The sequence below is a fragment of the Ambystoma mexicanum genome, chromosome 3q, assembly GCF_040938575.1.
Source record: "Ambystoma mexicanum isolate Mex_15411 chromosome 3q, UKY_AmexF1_1, whole genome shotgun sequence".
Taxonomy (NCBI): domain Eukaryota; kingdom Metazoa; phylum Chordata; class Amphibia; order Caudata; family Ambystomatidae; genus Ambystoma; species Ambystoma mexicanum.
In genome coordinates, this window is record NC_090926.1 from 871,879,643 (window position 1) to 871,904,371 (window position 24,729).

General features: G+C 45.6%; 1 protein-coding gene and 1 long non-coding RNA gene across 3 annotated transcripts in view; one reads left to right on the forward strand and one right to left on the reverse strand.

Annotated features, from left to right (window-relative positions):
* RHBDL3 (rhomboid like 3) overlaps positions 1-24,729 on the forward strand; it is a 1,128,603-nt gene that overhangs the window by 216,043 nt on the left and 887,831 nt on the right. For both annotated transcript variants that reach the window (XM_069654975.1, XM_069654976.1), the window contains exon 2: positions 11,494-11,517. In XM_069654975.1, coding sequence (XP_069511076.1) covers positions 11,494-11,517 — 24 coding nt within the window. The remainder of the gene's footprint in view (positions 1-11,493; positions 11,518-24,729) is intronic.
* The window catches only part of LOC138583062 (uncharacterized), a 581,843-nt gene that overhangs the window by 83,047 nt on the left and 474,067 nt on the right, over positions 1-24,729 (reverse strand). The window lies entirely within an intron of this gene.

The following is a 24,729-nucleotide window of genomic DNA, read 5'->3' on the forward strand; positions in this document are numbered from 1 at the left end:
CCAGACTTCCAGTAGACCTACAGATGTTCTAAAGTGGACATGATCTCTTTTTCACCTTAATTCCTGCTTGATTTGTGGTCTACCCACCTGTTGAGCGCAGCTCTATTGCCGGGCAAAAGCCCTCTTTTGGATTCTTCATCTGAAGACCTGTTGGGGCTTCAGCTGCACCATACAGTCTCAACGTTATGGTGAGTCAAAGGCGCAGGAGAAACCTTCCTCTTCAGGGGGGCTGGGGTTCAAAATGGTCCGATGTCAAAATACTGCATACCAAAAAGACTGCATTCCTTAGGCTGATTTGGTGCGGCCTTCAACAGGTGGGAGAGCAGACATTTTTAACCACTGAGCCCCCAGACCACACCCACCACCTGGCCCCTTCCGCATTTACAGGATTTACTTTTAACCGGGGGTGGGGCGTATACATATGTGGGTACACATAGATATGCGCTTAGACACATACATACTTACATGCACGCCTACACACACACTTACCTTCCTCTCCATGTTGGTGTCTTCCCTTTTCCGGGGAGCTCTTAGGTCAGTCTTGTCAAACTCTGTGCGCACTTGTGTGCGGCGTGACCTGGGGCCCAACCTCGGTACTCCCCGCCTTCCATTCACGGTCTTATGTGCCCATGATCTTAAGAGTGGCCATCCACTATACTGTTGACAAATAACTAATCCCCAGGAACTTCTCAACACAACACAGTCCATTCCTAAGTCCTTTTCCCAGTGGATTTCCTCCCACAGGCACACATGGTGGATATTTATATTTCTATGTGGGCCAGACACCTTTCTACCTTCCAGGACCCCAAGAAATAGCTCAGAATAATGGAGTCATCTCATCATTTTAACTTTGTCATTCTCTGACGTAGGCCTCTCAAAACATGTTCCATAATGACAGGTCCATTTCACCTTGTCGCGTGATGCAGGCGACATTATTTTTGTATTGCTATTATTTAAAAGCATATAATATTTTTATATAGCTCTTCATGGCTGATTCCGCTCACTTCTAAATGCTGCAGAAGGACAGATGCTGATATTACCCAATTTAGTAACGGTACACAATTTATTGACCTCAGATGGATGGAAAGATCAAACATCCCTATAAGATTGAAACTCTTAAACTCCAGGATGGCCTTATTGAAGGCAAGTGCTTAACTCATTGAGCTACCTTCCCAGATTTGAGAGTAATGCATCTTGAGTGATGGCTAATACCAAACCACTTCAATGATATGGCGATTAAAAACAAAGGAGAAACGCCCACAAATACTAGTGTTCTGTAGAAAATAAGCCTTCCAGCTGGATCGAAGAAGCCAGGTTGGCCAGGCTGTCAGTGAGTTTATGAAATATGTAAGAGCATACAAGGGTGTGCCTAGAGGTGCTGAGGAGTGCATAAGCGCATGCTTGCTTTCTATGTGTATCCCGCATGCCTATCTGCTCTGCCCTGGATGCCATGACAGAGTGGCCAAGAAGCCACCGAGGGTACATGGGATGCTAAAACTCAACTACAAGAATTCACGCAACAAAGGCAGAAAGTCTGTATTAAAAATACTTGCATGTGTGTCAGAATCACTCTCCCTACTGGCGGCCATATGCTTGCAGAATGCACAGGTATCATTCTGGTCTCACCCACAAGATGAGGTCTAAAGCACATTTTTGATAACATGTTTAGGATGTCTCTAATTAACTCTTCTTTCAAAGAACCTGTATGCCTCTAGGTTGTATTTTAGAAAACTGTTTATTGTGAATGTTATATTCTCTGACATACAAAACACACACTGACCTGAAGAATGTTGATGCAAAAACCGAATACATTGCTGAAACATGTAGAACACCCTGCGTATCTATAGGATGAGGAACCCAGAGCCCTTCTTACTGGCTATGCCGTCGCATTCTGAAACACTTGTGTACGAGCGCGATAGAAATAAAATATCAATATCAATATCAATTAGGAATGTCCCCAAATAATTACCTTGATAGAGCACCTTGGTTATTTGGTGCGTTGAAAGCAAAAGTACTCACACAAATACGTCCCGTGGGGTTATCACCCACTGATACACACTCACCCCAACCCCATGTAATGACTGGACAGCCACTTCTCTCTGCTCACTGTGTCTGCATTCCTGGAATAAATCCGGTAATTAACATATTCCGCTCATTCTCCAGTCGAGAATCTACCTGAGTTAATTGTCCTTCTTAATTTCCAGACAATTAGATGTTATGAGCTAACGGCGAGGATGAAATATAGCTGTAATTACTGGGTGAGCGATTCAGCTGTTACCTGATGATAAATCTCAGCTGCTGTGGGATCCGGTTCAAGTCCCTGCGTTTTATAGCAGAGTTGAACAGGTACAGGCAAGTGGTGGTGTATCCCCTCGCAGGATAAGGGTGCTCCGGGTGGGCGCGTAACGTGGGTGTCCTCTGCACCCGCCCGGTGGGAAGAGCTTGGACACAGCCGGAGTGGCACATATGAACATTGGGACACATATGTCATGGGACTGAGTCGGGACCACCAGAACCAACCATTGAGAGATACTGGCCTGGCCGTGGGCCGACCCTCTGTATGTAAAGACGGGAGAACATAGCACCGCTGCCGCAAGCCTCGGGCCGCGCACCCAGACAGGAAACTGGAGCTGACAGGAAGTCACGGGTAGTCTTGGAGAAAATAATAGGATCTTGGCTGTTTTGGAACTCTTGCTAATATCTGGTGCCACTCATGCACATCGCTGTGGCCTATCACAGAGAGCCCTTTCTTGCTCCCGGACCAATCCAAAATGGGAGAATGCCTTTGTTTGTCAGCCATCTTGACTGATGAATCTCACAGCCCCTGTGAGATCTCATGAGATCTCGTTATCTATGTGCAATGACGCTAGAGACCAGTGCGTCTGAAGCACCCACCAGCCTTTCGGCAACCCTGATTTGCCTGAACATCATATCGCTGGCAGAGGTCCGAGGAGGCGATGTTCGGCTACGAGGGCTTTGAGTCTAATAAGGGCCCTATCCTCATCCCATTATTCACACGCATGGAGGCCTCAGAAGGTGGGTTTGGAAAACGTGGGGACTGGTCTCTTGATCAGCTCAACAGAAAGATGGGGAGTGTCTAGCAGTCCCGTCCAAGCTGTTGATGTCCCCTTGCAGACCTGTCCCAGGTATGCTGCCTTCCGCTCAGCCACAGAAGGTCTCTTGATCAGCTCAACAGAAAGATGGGGAGTGTCTAGCAGTCCCGTCCAAGCTGTTGATGTCCCCTTGCAGACCTGTCCCAGGTATGCTGCCTTCCGCTCAGCCACAGAAGGCAGGGAAGGGTGCAATTATCAGCAGTTATGCACCCGCCCACTGTCAGGCGGCCTCTCCGGCATCAACACGTCATTGTTCTCTGAACAATATCCGAGCTTTGGAAATATGTGTCAAGCCTGAGCCTGTCCCAGGTGATCATGGCTATGCTATTCAATGACCTCGATCATCGCTATGCTATTCAATGACCTCATTGTTCCCAGACCTTATGCTAGGTGTGCCGGGTGCCCTGCTGGTGGCCCCATCAGCTGGCCAACCTCACAGCTCTGTGGGGGCCTCACACACCCTTCCTTCCATTCTGCCACTGGGCGTCACCAAAGGATGCTCTTAAGCCGCTGCATCAATGGAAAGAGAGGTCCCATTCTATAGACAGGAGGGAGGGGGAGGGGCAGGTGTGCACAGCACGAGCTGAGGACGGAAGCGGTGAGAATACAGAGCTGAGCTATGCCCTGCTGTGTGTGCCACACAGATTCATCTCTTTAGGCAATCAGAAAGTCTGGAATCCAGGCTCCAACCACAGCAGGACCCTACATTATGTTGGTCGTTCTTGCCAATGGCTCCGAGGTATATCTGTCCTTTTCCTCCTATTCTGACTCTATCCATACCAAGATCACGACCTGCCTACTTTCTGGCCGGTTTTGAATGCATTCTGGTTTCCTACAACTCAATTCCTAAAATAATAGAAATTCTCTATTTCCCCTCCTCTAATATCCCATCCCCGTTTTTCCCCCTCTTCAATTTTCTTTCCCCCTCTTGAAAATTCCCATTTCTTGGCACGCTCGTAATCTTGGTGTTGTTACCTTTGACACTTTGTTTCTTGTTTTTCACCCCATGTCTAATATTGCTTGCTCCTGACATCTACCTCGCCACCAGTCTCCTCATCTCTACTTTACGTTCCTCGCATCTTTTCTACTGCTCTGCTCTCCTGATTAGCCTTGCTACTTCAAGACTAATCCCTCTTCGTTCAATCTTCGGTTCCTCGATTTGCACCCTTTTTCTTCTCTCGGCCGGAGCCTCTGTTTCTGCGTCTCTTGAATCCATTTCTTGACTTTCCTTTCAATCTCTGCTACTTTCATTTCCTATGCATTGTCTCTCCTCTTTAGTTTCTTTCCACACCCCATCTTGATCACTAACACTATCAATCTGTTTACTTTTAACTGTTCCTAAACCATCTGTGCCAATCTCGTGTGCCCTCCTTTACTTTACTTCCTCTCAAATACTGGAACTCGCTACCTCTTTCCACTCGGTCTTCTCCACTCTGCCTCTTCTCCCAAAGCTAACCTACTTTCTTTACAACTCTAGTTCTCCCCTTTTGGTTTTTGTATTGCTTCTTCCTGATTTTGTACCATTTTATTCCTGTATAGCGCGTTACGGAAGCGCTTTATAAATTAAGAAATACAAAGACATTCTATATCCTTCCTTTGTTCTTTCACCACTTCCATCTCTCTAGCCAATCAGCAAGCTGGCAATGGGGGCTCTATCTGCCAGTAAAGGCTGCATTATAAGCTCCCCAGCACTGGACAGGGAGACCTCCAGAAGCTGTCTCACAGGAAGCCCCAGGCGGGGCTGCCCTTTTTTACCCCTGCAGGAGCGCTAATAGTGCCTGGGCCCTTACCATCGGGCTCAATTGTGTGCTAGGTGATCTTTGCCCGCGTTAGAGGCCCTCTCCTTCAGCTTGGGGGCACTAACATGGGTGGCATTTACCTACCACAAAAAGAGCCTGCTGGCATGGGCTCGAATCCTTCCTTAGAGCCTACACTATCGGTGCAGAATCAGGCGAATCTTTAGAACCAGTGCCATAAGTCCAGAGAGGAGTGTACTGAGTGCATGATATAGACCAATCATTAGAACCCATGCCATAGGTTCAACGAGGAGCCTATAGAAAAAAGACTGGTCATCATGGTCCATGCTACACTGGGGTGTATGATGTGTGTTATAGATGCAAGGATCATCTAATAGGCTGATTGCTAGAGCGCATGCCACACAGAGAAGCTCCTTATCAGCACCCATGTTATAAGTATGAAGGGCAGCCATTGCTTGTGCAGGCTGATGGAGAAGGGATGCTGGAAGTTCCAGTTTACTGATTGCCCATGATTCTAATCATAAGAACCCATTCATCCGTCTAGAGGTCTAGGGGGGCCTCGGCGAATGCATCATATAGGCAGAAGATTCCTTGGCTATAAGTAGAGGAGGCAGTCCTTTGAGTGCATAGTGGAGGTTGAGCTTAGGAGTCCACTCCATAAATATGAGGTGCCTCACACAAGAAGCTCCTTCAAGGCCCAGATGTCCTACGAGAGCCACTGTTTGGTGTCCGTTGCAGGCGGATCCTTGAAACCCCACTACACTCACAGAGGAAGCATCCAGTGGTGTATATTTCAAAGTCCTGCCCCAGATACAGTCCGCGAGAGGCCATTTCAACGTCTGATATTAGCCGATCCTTGGAGCCCATGTAATCCTTACTGAGGGACATCTTATGCTCCAATCAGTACTCAGTTTTGCAGTGAACCCGCCGTGAGGTAGGACTGGAGAGATTGCAAAGGGAAAAGAGCATTGCTCTGCCTGGCCCAAAGAGCCCCTTCCTTCTGCTGCGGGGCCTCTTCTGGGCTTGCTTGGGTTACAGATTAAAGAAGGTACAGCGAGATGGTGTGCTCTGCTCAAGATCACACATGTTTTCAAATGGAACCATGAACTGAGCCCAGACAGACAAACTGCAAACCTATGACCTCGACTTCAAGAACATATCACTTCCACAAATATATCACCTCTGATGCAGAAACTGTGAAAAGACTCGGCCAGAGAGTGTTCTTAAGATTTTAGACAGCCTTCAGGGCACAAAAACCCTAAATAACCAACGAGCAACTGACACTCGGGGGGAGGCAGCATTTTCCCCAAATTTTAGGTATTCCAGATGACTTCATGTTAGCAGGAGACCATTTTCCCAGTTCTATTTTCTTGAACAAATATTTCGTGCCAGATTGTTAATTCCAGTTTGTTCATTTTTTGTTTACAACTCCTAAAACTCCTTACAAGTCGATAACTCCTAAACGCACTAGCATGTTAAAGCCAAGGACTGGAAAAGTGCCATCCACTTGTCCTGGAGATATTTATTTATTTATTTATAAAAATCACATGGCAAGCAATGCATTTTTGGCACAAAAACATGCACAGAAATTACGATTGATAACACAGCGGAGGACATGGGTCCTTTACAAAGGGATGAGAGAATGCGACTTGAAGAGCAGAAGTTGCAGGGGAAGGTGGAAACATGAACCAGGGACGAGGACAGGACAGAATGACATAGAAACGGGATGATGGGGGAAGTGCTAAATTAAGGATTCAGGAGTGATGGAAAAGTGCTGTAGGGTTGTCCAAGGAGGATAGGGCGAGAGCAAAAATGTAATGCAGTAGGGTAGAGTGCTAGGAAACAGGTTCTTCAGAAAGAAGGAGAGCTTTGAGGTTGGATTTAAATAGTGTCGATGTCTGACAGCTGTCTTGAGTTCCCAGTGTCAAGGGCTTGGGTCGGTGAGGCGTGGGGCTGAAAGAGACTATTTGAACAGGTAGCAATATGTGCTTGAAAGCTGGAAATACCACACACCGAAATAAAATATGAGTACCTATCCAAGAAAAGACAGGGCAACAGTCCTCTTCTTCCCACATCAAAGTACCCCGAATAACCCAAAAGGCTTGGAGATTTAAAAAAGATCCTTTCAATTTCACACTAGAACAGCTGTATGTGGCTTGGTGTGAAACAGACATGCGCACCAGAGACCCAGTTCTTCACAAATGCATCGTAAAGGTGCAGGACCTCCAGCACATTTTTTGAAACCTTCTCTACACTGAGACCACACAAAGAAACTTGAGCGACACTTTTTAAAAATATGTTCACTGCATCTCAGAAATGAAATACCTGTTTAATTTTAAAACATCCTTCATTGTATTTCCTCTCTGGGCACAGCTGTGGATAGGGTATGGATATGGCAATCAGTCTGATTGGAGCTGAAAGAAGATTCGGGATTAACGATTTTAATTTAATTGTTTGATTCATTTAATTGTTTTTTATAACGCACCTAATACCGTACCTGAGTTTGGTTTCTAAGCGGGATCTGGGATTCGAACCTCTGTTGCTCTGCGTGATCTTGCTTCCACAGAGATAAGAGTTCTCATCAGGCCGCATGTCGTCGGGTCTACCTTGATTCAGGTCTGGATATTTAGCCAATTGAACGTTGCATGTTGGAACTTGAAGTTTTAATTTTTTCTTTATAATAAGGGCCCTTCTGGAATGCAAAAGGCTTTGGCTAATATCGCCTGATTACGAGGTTGGCAGTGTATTAAAAAAGTGGGAGTCCTTTTTGGCAGGCCTGAAATAACCACTGTTTTTACTGCACCGCTGAATTTGGAGTCTGACCTTGAAGGGAAGCATTTACCCCCACCATGATACTGGAGATAAATCCTCCACTTTGAGGTCAAATATCCGTGGATTTACCAAGCAGTATTGCCACTCATGGTAAGTCCACCAAAAAGCCCTATGGAATCCTATAGAGTCCATAAACGGTGACTAACACAACAATGCTGCCGTTCGTAATCCCATGGTAAATCCACAGGTCATAGTGGCGGTAACAGTAATTGAGTTAGACGGTGCATTGGCAGATTTACCGCCAAAGTCGTAATGAGAACCCATGACTAGATGAAGGTGACCCTGATGGTATGTGGCCGATTGGCAACTCTGGGGAGGATGGGAAGAGGCGTGCTGGCCGCCAGTCAGACCTGTGCATGTGCTACTTAGCATGTGCTTGTCGGCACCATTTAGAGGCTTCTGCCTTTCAGGAAATCCTACTTTCTTCCCATAGATTTCCCTCTTTCTAGATCAGCATTCCTCCAGACCCACAGCCTACCAGTGCATACGCAACCCTTACGTAAACAATCATGTTACCTCTCCCACAATCCCATTGCAGATTCCCAATTGTTAGCTCTGTGCACCCCAATCCTATTCCTACTTCTTCCTGCCCCCTCCCCCTTTTGCCCTATGATCTGGTTACCCTGGATAAGGGCACAGTACGCCATTTTCTTGGATAAGCAACCCCCATTGTAGGATCACTAGAGTGGTGACTTGTGCAGTATAAAAGCTTTCTAACATAATACAATGTATGGTGGTCCATCGCTGCACCGTTTTGCTTTGCCACACCCTCTGGAAAATCTGTGGCAGCATCGATCAAAAAATCAAATATCAAAAAATCGCAAACATCGAAAGCGTCTCCCAGAAGCGATGGATAGATTTCTACTACTAAAAGCGTGCCTTTTGATTACTGGCACACACTTTCTATTCCCAACATATACGCAATCAGGAAATGGAATGAGAAGAGTCGGAGAGGGGCGGGGGGAAGGGTCCACGCTAGAACACAAGGAGATACATTTATTTACGTATTTGAGTTTTGTTGCACACTACATGCCTATGGGGGGCTTCAAGGCGCTGAGAGCAAAAACAGCAGGCGGGGGCGGTGCTCTCAGGGCATCCCTCTGATCTTTCCTCACTACCCACCTGCTGCATGTCTCAGCCAGTGTTACAAGTGTACTAAAAAAAAGTAATGGAACTGTGACCCTAGCGGGGGACAGAGTAGGCAGGAAGGGAGCCACGTGCAACATATTTTTCAAGGGTCGCAGTCATGCTGGTTGACAGCCAATTGAATTGAAACAGGTTTCAGTTTAGCTGTAACTGATATCGGGTGGTAAAGTGGAGAAGTGTGCTTTAACTTCACAAAGAGAAGTTCTGGACTGGTGAAAATGGCTGCAAAAAGTAATGAAACTGTTAACAGTAAAATATAAAAGTAGTGGAACACCGTTCCCGGCCGTTCCCGCTCACTTCGGCCACTAGTCTCAGCCGAGTGTTTGAGAATGCAGTGTCTCTACGCTGTGACACTGCAACACTGCATTCTCAAAAACCTGGTTGAGACATGCAATAGGTTGGGTAGTGATGAAAGATCCGAGGGTAGGGTCGGCCCTGGGCATGGGCAGATGGTGCTATCGCCCAGGGCTTTGCGCTCCTCCGGGGCACGCTGGCACCAGCTGCCTTTTGTGTACCAAGTGATACAGTTTAAATTTTGAAGAGGCCGCACTGTTCCAGGCAAGAGGCTGTTTTTTCTGTGTGTCCCAGCGAGGCCGTGGTTTCTCAACTGACGCTCTTGATAAAAATACCTCAACAACCACACCCCAGCTCCCCAGCAGTCCAGCAAAAGCTGCATAGCAGGTCCCGGTGGTGGCTCACAAATACCTTACTGTTAGCCCTCTCTTTGTTATGGTGGAGCACTTAAAATGGAAGCTACTTATGAGTGATGGTTCATTTAAGTAACCATTGTTTTGGACAAGGCATGCTGAACGGTACTGTTATTAGAACTGCAAAAGGGGCCTTTTGTTCAGAAAGCACACACACAAAGCACCAGTTACCTGCTTAAATATATGCCTTCTTCCAAGACAATTAAAATACATCACAAAAACGTATTCAACTATTTCCCTAACTGGCATGTGATTTTATTACACCGACCAAACAAAAAGTGTTGTTTTTTGTAGACGCTCACAAGTCCCTTACATCATTTGGGAAGAAATCCCATGTCAGACAATGAAAAACAACCAGATTACCCGGTCACACATTAACTTTTGTTTTGAGTCTTTAAGTCTTGAAAGTACATTTTTTAAAAACCCACAGGCTATTTTTGTTAGCCTTCTTCTGAATTGCATTCTGGTATTTGTAGTCTTCCATTCAAGGTGGGGGGAAAAGAACACTTAATTTGTACTTTTTATACTAGGTTGTTTCCCTGTTCCGGGCCCTGTGCTAGGTTTGTTAAGATGCAAAGCCCTGCATAACTGCTTACTCTAACTACCACAAGACCTCCCCAGTAAAGCAGCGCGGCCTCGTTTGCATTATAAGACAGTCCTGCAATCAAGGGAATTTGCACTGTCTGCCCAAGGCCCAGCCCCTGCCCTGACGCCCTTGGAACTTACGGTCAAAGCAGGAAACATCTGTTAGTTATCTAGCTTGCCTTATGTTTAACAAATGCATGGAGATTAATTTCTTTTGACACACATAATCCTCATTTGTTGCTTATCAATTAAAAGCATATTACTAGTTTGGACAATAAACCCAAATATGTAGACCATACAAATGAAAGCAATCATGAAACCACTGCAAAAACAGGTAACCTCAGTTAGCAAACCATGATCACAATTTTGTTCCATGGCATTGCAAAAACAGATGGTATTTTCGAAGTGCATTTGCAAAAGGAATTGTGGGATGCAATAATTCTGCCAAACACAGCTGGGAAGATATGCTCAAGTGCCCATATTGCAGAGTGGCCTGAAATCCTGGCTTTGCCACTTAATCAAAGTGTGTTCTTCCAGGTGAATCATGTCATTTCACTAACCCCGTCCTGCCAAATTAGAAATCACTGTAAGTGATTTATCTCACACTGTCCACTACTCCAAAAAGGCCTCACGCATGATCTTGCCCCATGAATAAGAACAGTGATTACCATATATTGCACATCCGAAAGTACACTGCCCTGTAACGTCCCATGGCCCTCTCCAATGTCATTCTCATGGTGTGACATGTTTTTCCGGTGATGTTACTAATTAGGGAGACCCGCAACTCTATTGCCACACTGAGCCCCGCAAATCCTAGGGCCAGCTCTGTCGGAGGGATGAGCTGAGAGCGCAGCAGTTCCTGGGTCCTGTAGGGGGAGATCTCTGCCCCAGGGCCACCATGGAAGAAAGGGATTGGCAGGTAAGGAAGGCCCTGCTGAGAGCAGCGTTCTTGGGTTCTTCCTGAGCCGTAAGTGGTTCAGTCCCAGACTGAAGTCGAATGTTCAGTCGTTCAGCGTCTCCCCCGGGCCTTCCTTGGGTGGGAGCCGTTTGTTTGCTAGGGCTGGTCATTGGGTTCTCGGTGAGGTGCGCTGCTTAAACCTGATGGCTCTCGCTCAGGCAAAGGCTTGGGCCCGCTGGGTGGCACGGATGCCATGCGGCACACTCGTGTGACACCGCATTCACGTGTAGTTGTGCTGGGAGTACATGCTTGAGCACCTTGAGTGAGACTGGCCGCCTGTAGACTTGTGACTTGCTTGTAATGCTTGTTTTCATGACTTGTCGGTTGATAGTGGTCAGCTACTATAACACCATTTCACGTTTCTCCTTTTCCCCTCATGTGCGCCTTTACCCCAGCACTGGAAGTCGCTGTTTGATCAGGTATGTGCATTACGTTATCTTATTTATGCGTTTCTTTCGAGGCGGGCTTGGCGCCTGCCAAAACCTGCTTGTGTTGATGTGTTGACAGTGGCCGTGCAGCTCTAACATGGATCTTGCTGCTTTATGAGTAAATGTTCTCCTTCTCCCGCTGGCTTAACACAGCTCTGCCTGCACGCCTTGTAACCCTAACGTTCCATGTTACTGCTTTGGAATTCAATGTGTGACCTCAATTCCTGGGTCAAGTTCTAAACATTAAAGTGGGGGGACACATCAGCAAACGCAATGGGATGTGACGTCAGCAGAAATTAGCATATCAAGGTGAAATATCCACATTTCATTGAATTGGCTTTGCATAACCACCCAAATTGCACAGGACGAATGGCATTTGCCTTTCATTAAATCAACACACACACCAAACCAAGAGAGGATATTTTCTTCTAATAGTGTTTTTGAAATAGTTAAAAGGTGTGCATGTTTTAAACTCCAAGAACCAATACACATGTTTTCCCTGGGACTTGCAGTACTGAAATGAGACATTTCGCCTTGAGTGGTTTGCTATTTTTCATCAGGTTATATAGTGCAGTGGTAGTGTTAGGCCTGCAGACCTGATGACCGCTGTTTGATCCCTGAGGTTGTCTATAGTTCATAAATTCAAAGAGGACATTCAATGTTTCTCATTTTAGCTGGGGAGGGGACTGAGTCCAACCTCTGAAAAAAGTGGCCTGCAGAAAGAGAGCAGACAAATCATGAGATCAGACATCCCCCAGGACTGCAGGTTGAGAGTTGTGAGCCAAAGGTTAAAGTATCTAAATATAAAAAGAATGATGGGTCCTATGTATGCTAATTTCACTGAGGCCATTGAGACTCTGTTATGGAGTGTGAGAGTCTTGAGTTGTCTGAGATATTTACACAGCTTTTAGAAGCCCACACCTCTATCTGGAAGGAGTGTAGCTAGGATTCGGACTGCCCCCGCTCCAGATCGCAGGATTTGCCCAGTATGGGCCCTCACGTCTGATGTGCTGTAGACAGAACATTGTCCAGTGGTTATTTGCTAAATATTCCCGACCATCTCACATTGAGGAGCTCTGAGATGCTGTGGTCCGCAAGGTACTATTTGGGGACAAGGGCTCCAAACGCATTGTGCCTCATTATGAGTATGGTGGTAACAGCAGCAGTAACTTTATGTGGTATTTCAATACATTCTATTTGAAAAATACACGTAATTATGAGTTGGGCACAGATTGGGCACAGTGTTTACCAAATGGGGTACCTAAAATGTCCTGCCTGGTGTAACTATGTCTCATTTATCACAGGCAGTACATTCAAGGGCTACATGCAAAACATATCTCAAGTGATCCTAAATCCAATGTAGGTGTACTTTTAAAATTAGAGGTTTTTAAAATCCCTCATGTTTTTACCATTACCCCGATACATGACATGGTATCAACATTTATTTAATTATTTTATCTCTACCTTTTGGGTTTAGGTAACACTAGGGGGGAAAACGAGCACTATTAAAACCACTAATGCTCCAGTATATTTTGTATGCTGTATTTTTAAAATACGTATGAGGTAAATCCATCAGTACTCATGTGGTCGGTAAAAACAGGAAATATTTAAACTACTGCCTGTTTCCAGGAAAGCTGCCACTTTCACAACGAGACCATCTGTCCTAGTTTCAGTAGTGGCTAAACTTAGGATAACCGAGGAGCTGTTTTGTAATAATGGTCTATATCAATGGCTATATAGTGTGAGATATACAAAACGCTCACTCATTCATAGTTTAATAGACTCCAGAGCTGTGTGCTCTCACACCTTGAAGGGTCTCATGTGCTAGATGGAATTACCAGTATGGATCTCAGACCCAAATAATCAGACAGACTCAAAGAATATGGCAAAGTACTACTTTATTGTCAGCATAACATAAAGTAGGGCAATCTGGCGAACAACAAGCTGCAGTTCACTCACACCACAATTTGATTATGCAAAGGTTTTATAGCTCGATATGCATCCTCTATGACATCATCCTACGTGGCAAACTTAAAAACCTATTGAAGGGAGGGATTGGTTAAGGGAACATATATACCTATGGTATGCATAAGTATTAATAACGTCATTGGCTGCCCTTATCTGTTTAGGCACGCCACAAACCACCTCTAAATACGTATAAAATAAATCATAGCAAAATAATGGTGTGGGTTGGCCTATGCAACATTGTATAGAATCTTGCTACATAAAGCCTCTGATTGGTTGGCATGTTTTATCAACCTTGGACTTTCGGCTCGTTAGCAAAACGTAAGCAAAATGGGACCCAGGTACTGAGAGTAATGTCAGACTACTCCCGACTTTCCCAATTAGTCCATCATGTCTCTTCGGTCTGGCCCTAAGCCAAGGCTTCTCCTTTGTAGTTGACCTCACAGCCTGTTCTTGATTCTGGGACTTTTAAGGGGGTGTGGGCACACCATTATTTTCATCTGGAGCTTAATGAATAGCTGTTGCTTTCTACTTCTGATTCACGTGTGAGGAGAACACAAATGTGTCCTTTTCGACCTTCTATTTACTGCTATTTGATGCAATTTTGCTGGGTGTCATTAATCCTCTTGGTCTCTAGAGACTTGCTCACTCCACCTTGCATGGGCTTTTCGCATCTTTAATTGTCCAATACTTGGCTCTTGCAGATGTTTTCCTCTTTGCTTAATATAAGAGAAATATGTCTTACGTACATGGCTTAACCTTCTGACTCCCCTTGTGCCTTGCAATTATATCTTGAAGTAGCATCCATGATCCCAGGCCAATAGACTCCTATTTATTGCTCACATGAAGCTCTTCTTCAGGCGTCTCCTGACACTGCTGCCCTGGTCTGTCTCTGAGGTAGCTTGATTGATTACAACATGAGTCCGACGTCCATCTTTCCATCATGGCTGCCCTAGCCACGTTATGTTTTCTTCTGCAGCAAGCTTCTATATGTCTCGTCTACCTTGCATTTCTGCTTATATGCACTTCTTAGTCAGCAGGTTACTTTATCTTCTTTGAATATATAATGTCTTCATATTTGATTACATGTTTCTCTTGATACTTCAGTTACATCTTTATTCTTGAAGTGTTTGCATATCGTTACAGCGCGTCTCGGTATCTTTTCTCCATGACGTCACTCTGCTCTCATCAGATTTCACTTATAGCTCGATGATGTCCAATGGTGTGTGCTGACATCCTTCCAGCCTTTCAGTGCAAGGGGACATTTAATACAGTTGTCTGAGTGCGTATCATCTCTCATACACTCAATGTGGTCTTGGGATGATGCCTGGTGTCCCACATAGGGTTCTTCTGCTGTTCATATATGACGGAGGTGAGGGGGCGGGAGCTAGGGATGAGGTGTCCACCTGCTCCTCTACAGTTGCTCAATATATAAATATAATGACAATTTAAAGTAAGCACACCAGCTCACACAACATAGGATAGTGGGAAGCTTCCCTGAGGCATGGGCCTCCAAGAGGCAATGCAATTGCTGAAAGTGATGTTGCACCTCGTCCTCAGTTTAAACAAGGAAATGAATGGCAATCATTTCTACCCAATGAAATATAAATACATGTTATCGAGTTAGCTTACTCTGGCCATTTAGTTTTACAAAAGTGGTCCCATCCAGTGAGTGATTTGTTCTCTCAGCTTTTACGTTGCCTTGAGGGTGATATATGGGTGATGCAATGGGGCATGTTCCACTCTACTGCGACAAGAATATTATCCTCTCCGCCAAGATGAGCTAGACTCCATTATTTGTTATCATTTGGGACAGATATCCCTCTCGGGAACACTACATTGAATAACGTTATACTTGCTTTGGATACATTTGTTTAAGTATCTCCATTTTCACCCACTTGCTAACATCAGATTGCATAACATAACTTTGTCATGTAGATGGCAAAGCGTTGATTGTAGGGCATTTGCTCCATGTGACATATGAAGTTAACTCCTACTTCCTTACATATCTTGGGTTACCTTTCTATTCTTTTCAGAAGTGCTTACCTTGTTTGGAGTCGTGCATCACTCTCTTTCTACATATGACTGTGAGGAATTTGTACATCCGCACAGCGGGTGTGCACTCAGATGGGCTTTTTTGATATTTTATAAGAAATTGAATGATGGGAGATCAACCTCAGGAAATGTGTGGGTCTCATCCACACACATTTTCCTATGCTCAACGCACAACAAACCCATAGGCCTGTGTACTTGGGAGGACACAGCCTACAGGCGCAGTCCTCCCTGTCACTTTTAGTTGGAATGTGACAGCCAGGAGTACACAAAAGCATCAAGAGGAGGAGGGCCACACCTTCTGCCTGCCGTGGCCAGCCTAATTAAATATCAAAGGCTCCATGGAACCACCCTGCCTATTGTCAGGTCTGCTGGTGGCAGTTCATACTCATGAGAGTTAATTGAAGCAGGCCTGTGAGAGGCCTGGTCGCAGAGCTGACAAAGGGGACAGGAAACCCAACACCTTTTTGATACGCATCAGTGCCAACCTGAAGTCAGCTCCCACCCCTTAGTATAAAAGGCAGTGAAATGCATTGTCTGGGACAACTGTTTACAGTAGGCAAACCCCATAGGAGGACCCCCTTTCAGACAATAGAAGTATGTGACTTGATGGAGACAGAATGTCTGTTCTCGCCACAACTTCAAGGCAGACCTGTGCTTTGATCAGGAACCACAGAGAGCTCAATTAACCAGAGAGACCCTTTGATCCACAACAGACAGGAAGCTGGGTAGGACTTAGTAGTACATGTTTTCAGCCATTTACCTTTCCTGTTGCAAAGCACTCTGGTTATGACCACACGCATAACAGAAGATTGTTGGTGGGAACCCATGTTTAGTTCATTAAGGTAGGCTTAGCCTGCACCAAGCACTGGGGCCCATTTGGCTTTAAAAGTGGGCTGAGCCCCTCTCTTAGCAGATTATCCAATGATTTCGAAAGGAGTAAGAAGAAGGACTCTTTTGAACCCTAGCTGAAGGTACAGTCCGCCTTTCAGCTCCCGCCAGTGAAGGAAAAGCCAGGATTTCAAAGAGAGAAGCAAGATCCCTCCCCTAAACATCTCCCAAGGAACAGAGTGAGATACCAAACTCAGAGGACCCGTCCAGCAGCTCCAGAACCTGTACCCAGCCAGCACACTGTGTGCCATGCTAGGTTCTGTCAGCAAGCTTCCTAGGTGGGAAGTGCCAGAGAGTCTCTGAACAAGTAACAAGGCCGTTGCCTGAAATCACGCTCCTCAGCACTGGGCCGTCCCCCTTAAAGGAAAACACAAACCCAGGTAAGAAGCTAGGAGGAGTGCCACGACAAGCATCAACCAGCGTCCATCTTTTAAGGACATTTTCAAGGAAGTCAAGACCCTTGAACTGCACGCTGTTGTCACGCTGCAGTCACTCACGCCGTCTGAGACGCCTTGACCAGTGCTTCAGACCCGCCAACCAGCATTGAGACAAGTAAATATTCCTGACCCTGAGCTACCTTGTAGGCCAACCTGCAGCCATCCATCCAGCCTCGCTAGCTGATCTGCCTGATGCCTGATACTCGCAGCTGTCTCCCATCTTAAACTCTGTCGCAGGAGCTGCAAAGCGCCCTGAAACTGCCTCGACGTGTCGAGCACCAAGAACTTCTACAAGCACAAGGTACATTGAGGTTCTGTCCCTCGAGCCCTTCTCCAAAGGCCCCAAGTGACATTTTACGACCCATTGCTCCCTTTGTGCTGCACCAAAGTATCCTTGAACTATTGAGATTAATTACTTTACCAACTACCAGAGTGCATCCCTTTTCCTTCTTTGAAACTGTCTGTCCTCTGCATTCCTTTACAAGATGGGTTGTATTTTGTAGTATGCTAGCACTGTCTGTTGTGATAATAATAAAGTAGATATTTTTATACAACCTTGGCTGGACAGTCCATTTTATCTTTGGGTAATAATTGTATTTTCGCTGTGTTGCAACTAATCAACAATTCACGACCTTGCAGAGATAAGCCTGCTGTTCCGTCCACGTTACCAAACTTGCACAAGGAGGTTTATAATTTACTTGTGTTTCCAATCTGTTCGGAACCCTTCTGGTGTACTAGAGGTGTGGGGCTGATTGATGGTTTAGAAACCGCTATTCATCTTTGGACCACTGGTGCCCCAGAAATGAATTGCTCACAATGACAACTGTAAATTATTCTTTCATTGGCAGGATCGATCCCCAGTTATCAGCCCCTCTGTCTCGTACCCTTTATTTTAGTTTGTCACCTAGTATGCCCTCATGGCCCAAGGCCACAAGCTGTGTCCAAACTTAACTCCTCAGAGACAAAAAACCGTAGCTCCAGCCTCCACGCCCCCACCCCCATCTCCTTCCTTCCCCATCGCCTTTCTGATTGACTTTCTCTCTTTGGAGTTATTTTTAATAGCAGCGTTAACCTCCACCACTTCATTACTTAATCAGCCACCTCTTCATCCCTTACCATCCATTTATCTGAATGTGTCCTCCAGAGAGTTCCTTCACACATGGTCTCAGACCTGTGTTTGAAAATATTGGTTACGTCAGACCCAGAGCCTGTTAGCATGAATATGTCACTGCTTTCCACATGCATATTGCAACATGACTTGGAATTCTTACTTTTACGAGTGCCTTATTGAGGCGATATACGCCTCGTTTTGGGAGGATAGCTCAGGGGCAACTTGCTCGCCTTGGAAACAAGGCCACGCTGAGCAACACAGGTCCGATTCCCGGGTCTGCGCTCAGAAACCTCTGGGTATTTAGTGCGTTATGAATAACCCATTACAATTCCTTACAATACACTGAGGCAGCGGGTCGACCCTGCCGGTAACTGCCTGCCACCCAAATAGAGGGGATGAGCATAGTGAGGGTCCCTTAACATGGGTGATGGTGCGGTCACAGGCAGGGTCGGCCCAACGGTGAAGTGCATATCGCCATTAACACCCTCGAGTAAAGACATTTTGGTGCCACAGGCTAAAGTAAATTATTTAAAGAAAGACAAACTTACCTTCAGTCCTGTGACGCCACGTGTAAGAGAGGGAGTCCATTTTCAGTGTTGATGAGGGTAACGATATCAACACTGAAAATGGACTGCAAGTCACTAAAGCAGCGTGCCGCAGGAATGAAGGTAATTCTTTTTTATTTTATCATTTATTTGAGCCTAAAACACCCACGGGTGCTAAATGCGGCAAGGGGCAGGAGGTAGGAGCAAGCGAGGCACAGGGCGAGGGGTGCGCAGCACTAGGGGAGCTCAGAACATGGGGTTATACTAGAGAATACAGCACATGTTCCAAGCTCTCTGAGTGGTTAGCATGCCGGCCCAGGTTAAACATTTACAATCTTTACTAGCCTCTACACTGTGCCTTCATTTCCCCTTGCACACTTTGCCAAGTGTCCCCTCTTTTAGGATGTGGCATAAGGACTTCCACAGGGCAGAACCCTCTACCCGCGCGTGCCACAGCCTCACCTTCGTTCTTTACATTTGAAATGTGTTTTGTTCTTCTGATCTATTTTTGCAATTCTTTGACCTTTCAGTCAGCTGCAGACGACTGAAAGTTATGTTATGGCATGGCTTTGTATGGTATGGCATAGTATGGCATTGTCTGCTGTGGCAGATTGGTATGTATGTGATGTTTTAATGCAAATCTAGCTGGAAAGCACTGCACACTGTACACTGTCCACAAACCGAGAAGGTGGCAATAGGGTGTGGTGGTAGCACAGGCTGTTGCCGTCCACATGAGGAGCAGGAGAGGGGCTTAGCCCCAGAGTGGGACAAATAGTATTGAGGAGAGTGATTAGAGAGCTATTCTTTGAGTAGGGTTCTTCCTGAAGTGAAAGATGGAAGAGGCCAACCTTTTCTCCACGGCCCATAGAAGGATAAAACTTGCTCCCTAGCTTTTTCCTGTTACACAGCACAATGCAGGATAAAGCCTGCTCCCTAACTTTTTCCCGCTACATGGCACAATGCAGGATAAAGCCTGTTCCCAAGCTTTTTCTCGAGACACGGTGCATTGCAGGATAAAACCTGTACCTGAGCTTTTTCCTGCTACACAGAGCATAGCAGGATAAATCCTTCTCCCTAGCTTTTTCCTGATAGCGGAATAATGAAGGATAAAACCTGTTGCCTAACTTTTTCCTGCTACTTGGTGCATAGCAGGATAAAGCCTGTTCCCTAACTTTTTTCTGCTACACGGCACAATGCAGGATAAAGCCTTCTCCCTAGCTTTTTCCTGATAGATGGCGCATAGCAGGATAAAGCCTTTTCCCTAGATTTTTCCTGAATGGCACATAACAGGATAAAGCCTGCTCCCTAGTTTTTTCCTGATACATGGCGCATTGCAGGATAAAGCCTACTCCCTAGCTTTTTCCTGATACATGGCGCATAGCAGGATAAAGCCTTTATCCTAGCTTTTAACTGATATATGGCGCATAACAGGATAAAGCCTGCCTCCTATTTTTTTTCCTGATACATGGCGCTTAGCAGGATAAAGCCTTTTCCCTTGCTTTTTCCTGATACATGGCGCATAGCAGGATAAAGCCTGCTCCCTAGCTTTTTCCTGATACATGGCACATAGCAGGATAAAGCCTGCTCCCTAGATTTTTCCTTATACAATGCGCATAGCAGGATAAAGCCTTTTCCCTAGCTTCTTCCTGATACATAGCGCATAGCAGGATAAAGCCTGCTTCCTAGTTTTTTCCTGATACATTGCGCATAGCAGGATAAAACCTTTTCCCTAGCTTTTTCCTGATACATGATGCATAGCAGGATGAACCCTGCTCCCTAGCTTTTTCCTGATTCATGGCGCATAGCAGGATAAAGCCTGCTCCCTAGCTTTTTACTGATACATGGTGAATAGCAGGATAAAGCCTGCTCCCTAGCATTTTCCTGATACATGGCGCATAGCAGGATAAAGCCTGCTCCCTAGCTTTTTCCTAATGCATGGCACATAGCAGGATAAAGCCTGCTCCCTAGATTTCTCCTGATACAATGCGCACAGCAGGATAAAGCCTGCTCTCTAGCTTTTTCCTGATACATGGCACATAGCAGAATAAAGCCTGCTCCCTAGCTTTTTCCTGATACACAGTGCATTGCAGGATAAAGCCTGCTCCCCAGCTTTTTCATGATACATGGCGCATAGCAGGATAAAGCCTGCTCCCTAGCTTTTTCCTGGTACATGGCACATAGCAGGATAAAGCCTGCTCCCTAGCTTTTTCCTGATACATGGTGCGTAGCAGGATAAAGCCTGCCTGCTCCCTAGCTTTTTCCTGATACATGGCGCATAACAGGATAAAGCCTGCTCCCTAGCTTTTTCCTGGTACATGGCACAAAGCAGGATAAAGCCTGCTCCCTAGCTTTTTCCTGATACATGGTGCATAGCAGGATAAAGCCTGCTCCCTAGCTTTTTCCTGGTACATGGCACAAAGCAGGCTAAAGCCTGCTCCATAGCTTTTATGTCCCTCTTGAAGTGCTTTGCTTCCCATTTGGCTATCTTGTGGCCATTAGTGGCGGTGTGTTCGACTCCAGAAACTGATGAGTTTCTTGGCTGTTTTGCAGCATATCTTGAACATGATGCATGCTTGAAGGGGAGCCAGTGCTTCTCCTTGAAGATGTGCTCTCATTGGAAGGTATGAAGCCTCACCCTTAGAACTAAAGTACACTTTTTAGACATATTATCAGGTCTAGTTGGGGTTTGAAACCTTTTTCCCTTAGCGTATAGCCACTGTGAAACCCTGGCTCAAGCTCGCCTGTGGTATTTTGAGTGTGTGTTACTATTGTGCAAGGTAGGGCTGCCAGTCTACCTGCCAAGAACAAAGGAGAGAACACGCCAGCCTTCCTGTTCTGCATCAATAGCACACAGTTCCAAAAATGCATTCCTCCCCACTGCCAAAAGGTATTAATATTTAAACAGAGAAAGCACACTCAGCCGAAGCACAAAAGCTCCTTTTCTTAAGATGTGAAAATTGCATCTCCATACACAGAATGCTATGCTATGTTACAATGCTTTTATACTGCACCAAATCACCACCATTGTGGTTTCAGAGAGCCCAGGCTTTTCCGTGGAGTGGCTACTGTGCACTCGGGGTATCCAGACCTTAGTGTGCTGGAAGAAAGAAAGTGCAAAACAGATTGGACAGGTTGGAAGGGATGCGGCGCGAGAAGAATGCTTTCTGGTAGCATGGGTGCATGCCAGTCCTATTTAGTGTGCCAGAGTTGTGCAAAAGGGAGGAGGTGGATATGTCCTAAAGTATTGTGATCATCTGTTGGTGTTTATAAGGCAGATTTGGCAGTGTAATGTTGCATGCAAGAGGGATCGAGAATGAGCTCGAGCAACCCTGGATGTTTAGTGGCATACTTGCCCAGGCATCTCTATACCTTGCACCCCAGGTCAGACTCCAGAAACCTAATTCTGTGGCTGCCAAGCCTGAGCCATGAGTGGCTAGTCAGGACTTGGCTGTATGCAGAGGTGAATGCTGTTAGTAACAGAAGGTAAGGGCAATAAATGGACAATAGTCAAAAAGGTTAAACGAGTTTTTTCCACGTCATGTCATTCAAGTGTTCATGGTGAGACAGGGTGGTGCCTTACTTGGGATCAGGCTATGAAACCATAGTAACATGTTGCCATCTACTGTGGGGAATGATATCCTGAGCTCCCTGTGTAGGCTGGGTTTGTTTTGTACTGTGTGAAAGGCACAGGTGTATGTGCGACTAACAGGGTAGGCAGGAAAAGAAGGGCCAGATATCTGTCCTCTTGTATTTAGTGACAGTCTTGCACCCTTCTGTTCTGTCATGTTATGTTATGATGCTTTGACTTGTACCATACATATATGATATGCTTTGTTGCTTGTACAATGCGTTTTGCCACACTAAGGCCAGCTCACAGGACTGAGTAGCAGAGAAGGAATCTTTTAGGCTGCAAGCTAACAACACAAACACCACGGGGCCCAGAACTCAGCACTGAAGGGCCCCTCAGCCAGTCAGCCGGGAAAAGTGGAGAGAATGGGAATGAAACAGATGTGAATCTGCTCCAAAATAGCCTCAAAGGAAAGACAAATGGTGATCTCTGTGTCTTGGACACCTGGAGGCTCACTTAAGAACCAAAGTCAGGAATGGTAGTATGTCAGAAATGCCAGAAATGCATAAGACTACATCAGACGAAAGCCTGGAATTGGTAAAACACAGACACATCATCACCACTATTACCAGCGTTGGTCATTGGGCCGGCTGTCTCCAGATACGGCACCAGATGTGTAGCCGGATCTCAGTATCCGGCCAGAGTCAGCCACCCCGAATCCCTGCACTGCTCTGGAGAGAAGAAAAAAAAGGGAAAAAAAACTAAATACGCCCGCCTGCAAACTAACTTCCTCTGGTGACCTCATTCAGGAGGTCACAAGAGGAAGTTATAGTCCTCTGACACGACCCAATTTATTTATTTATGCAACCTTTGTCGGATACATGGACTTATATTATTTATTTATTTATTTATGCAATGTTTGTCAGATACTTGTATCCGACAAACATTGCATAAATAAATAAATATACAGGTATCACAAACATTGCGTAAATAAATACCCCTATTAACATAACACACGATGCAGCCACCCAACTGCGTTACAAGGGGAACTGCAGGAGCTGTGCCGGGTGTGCTTCAACTAAAAGAAAACGTTGCTGATGGCAAACAGAAATCACCCTGTATGAATAGTACCCAAGGGGGAGTTTTTTTTAAAATAAAATCGGATGCAAATTGTGCATTTTAAAGAATATTTATTCAGCAACACTGGTCAAAACTATTATCTGCATAGTGAAGTAACTCATCACCAGCCGCATAGTGAAGTAACTCATCACCAGTGCCATGGGAGTGGTTTAAAGTGGAATTGATATATCGTTTGGAAAAGAAGCAGCATGAAAGAAATTGGGCCGTTTTAAACTATTATTTTGGAGATTTCCTTTGATTGGAGGTCAACTGCCAGCTCCGCCCCCTTACCCCTGCCTCCTCAGGCACCACCCCCAAACTCCGCCCACACCCCGGCCCTTGTGGGATCCCCCACCAATTTCTTTCCATTTCCACCACTGACTATTACCCACATGATGGGCGTGAACGGTGTAAAAAAATCATTTCCTTGTGGATGGAAAACACCCTGGAACCTTCTTCATCAATTTATGAAGGTGTTTTGGAGAGTATGAGAATGAAATCCAGGTGCTTGACAGAGTGTCATCTCTCTGTAGAACTTCACCGCCTGGTCTGCCTTGTAGGTTGCCATGTACTCATCAGTACGGCATTCTACCCGGTGCAATGCTGCCTCATTCCTGAACGTCAAGACGTTGAGTTTTCAATGCTCTTGCATCTCACCCATCATCAAGGCTTAAACTGCCTGGTTGACTGCCATCAAAGGCTCACCCATGCACAATCACACTTAGGATGCCCAATAGACTGCCATCTAAAGTTTAGCCACCATGACATGGACTTCTCAACTGACGGTTATCTGAGGCACCTCTGCTTTATTGGTGCAATGTATAATAGTCCCATAACATAACATCTCGCTCATAAACGTCAAGGCCGTGGCTGCCCTATATACTGTCTTCTCACGCAAGTTCTGGGCTGCCCAATAAATAGACTGTAATTTGGACTGCCTGTTAAATTGCCACCTCACTCTTGAAGCTCAAGGCCTTGGCTGCTCAATGTGCATTATCCTCACTAGTGAACTTTGCTTGTGCATCTCAAGGTTTACCCTATAGATAAAGTGCCATCACATTTTTGAACGTCTCGGGCCCAGTTGCCCACAGTGTTCTTACTTGTGAATGTAAAGGCTTTGGCTGCTCAACATTCTCTCCTCATCCATGATGCTCAAGGTCTTATTTGCCCAACAGACGGTCATATCACTCATGCATGTGAAGGGTTGGCCTGTTATCTTCTCCCTCGTGAAGGCCAAAGCCCTGGTTCTCCACTCTTCTCTTCCCTTGTGAACGTCAAGGCCTTTCCTGCCGGAAAGAATTCATATGGGTTCTTTAGAACCAGTCCTGCGCACCTCAAATACCAACAAATCAAATATACTCTATTTACAAAGCATACCCAAAAGGCTATAATTTCTCAGAACTGTATGCGCTATCATAACCTGATTTAAGGTATTAACCCTGGAAGAATGAAAGCTGAGTCTGCCCCATTGGGATTCAAGCTTGCTCACCTGCCATCTTGAGCTGCTTTACTTTG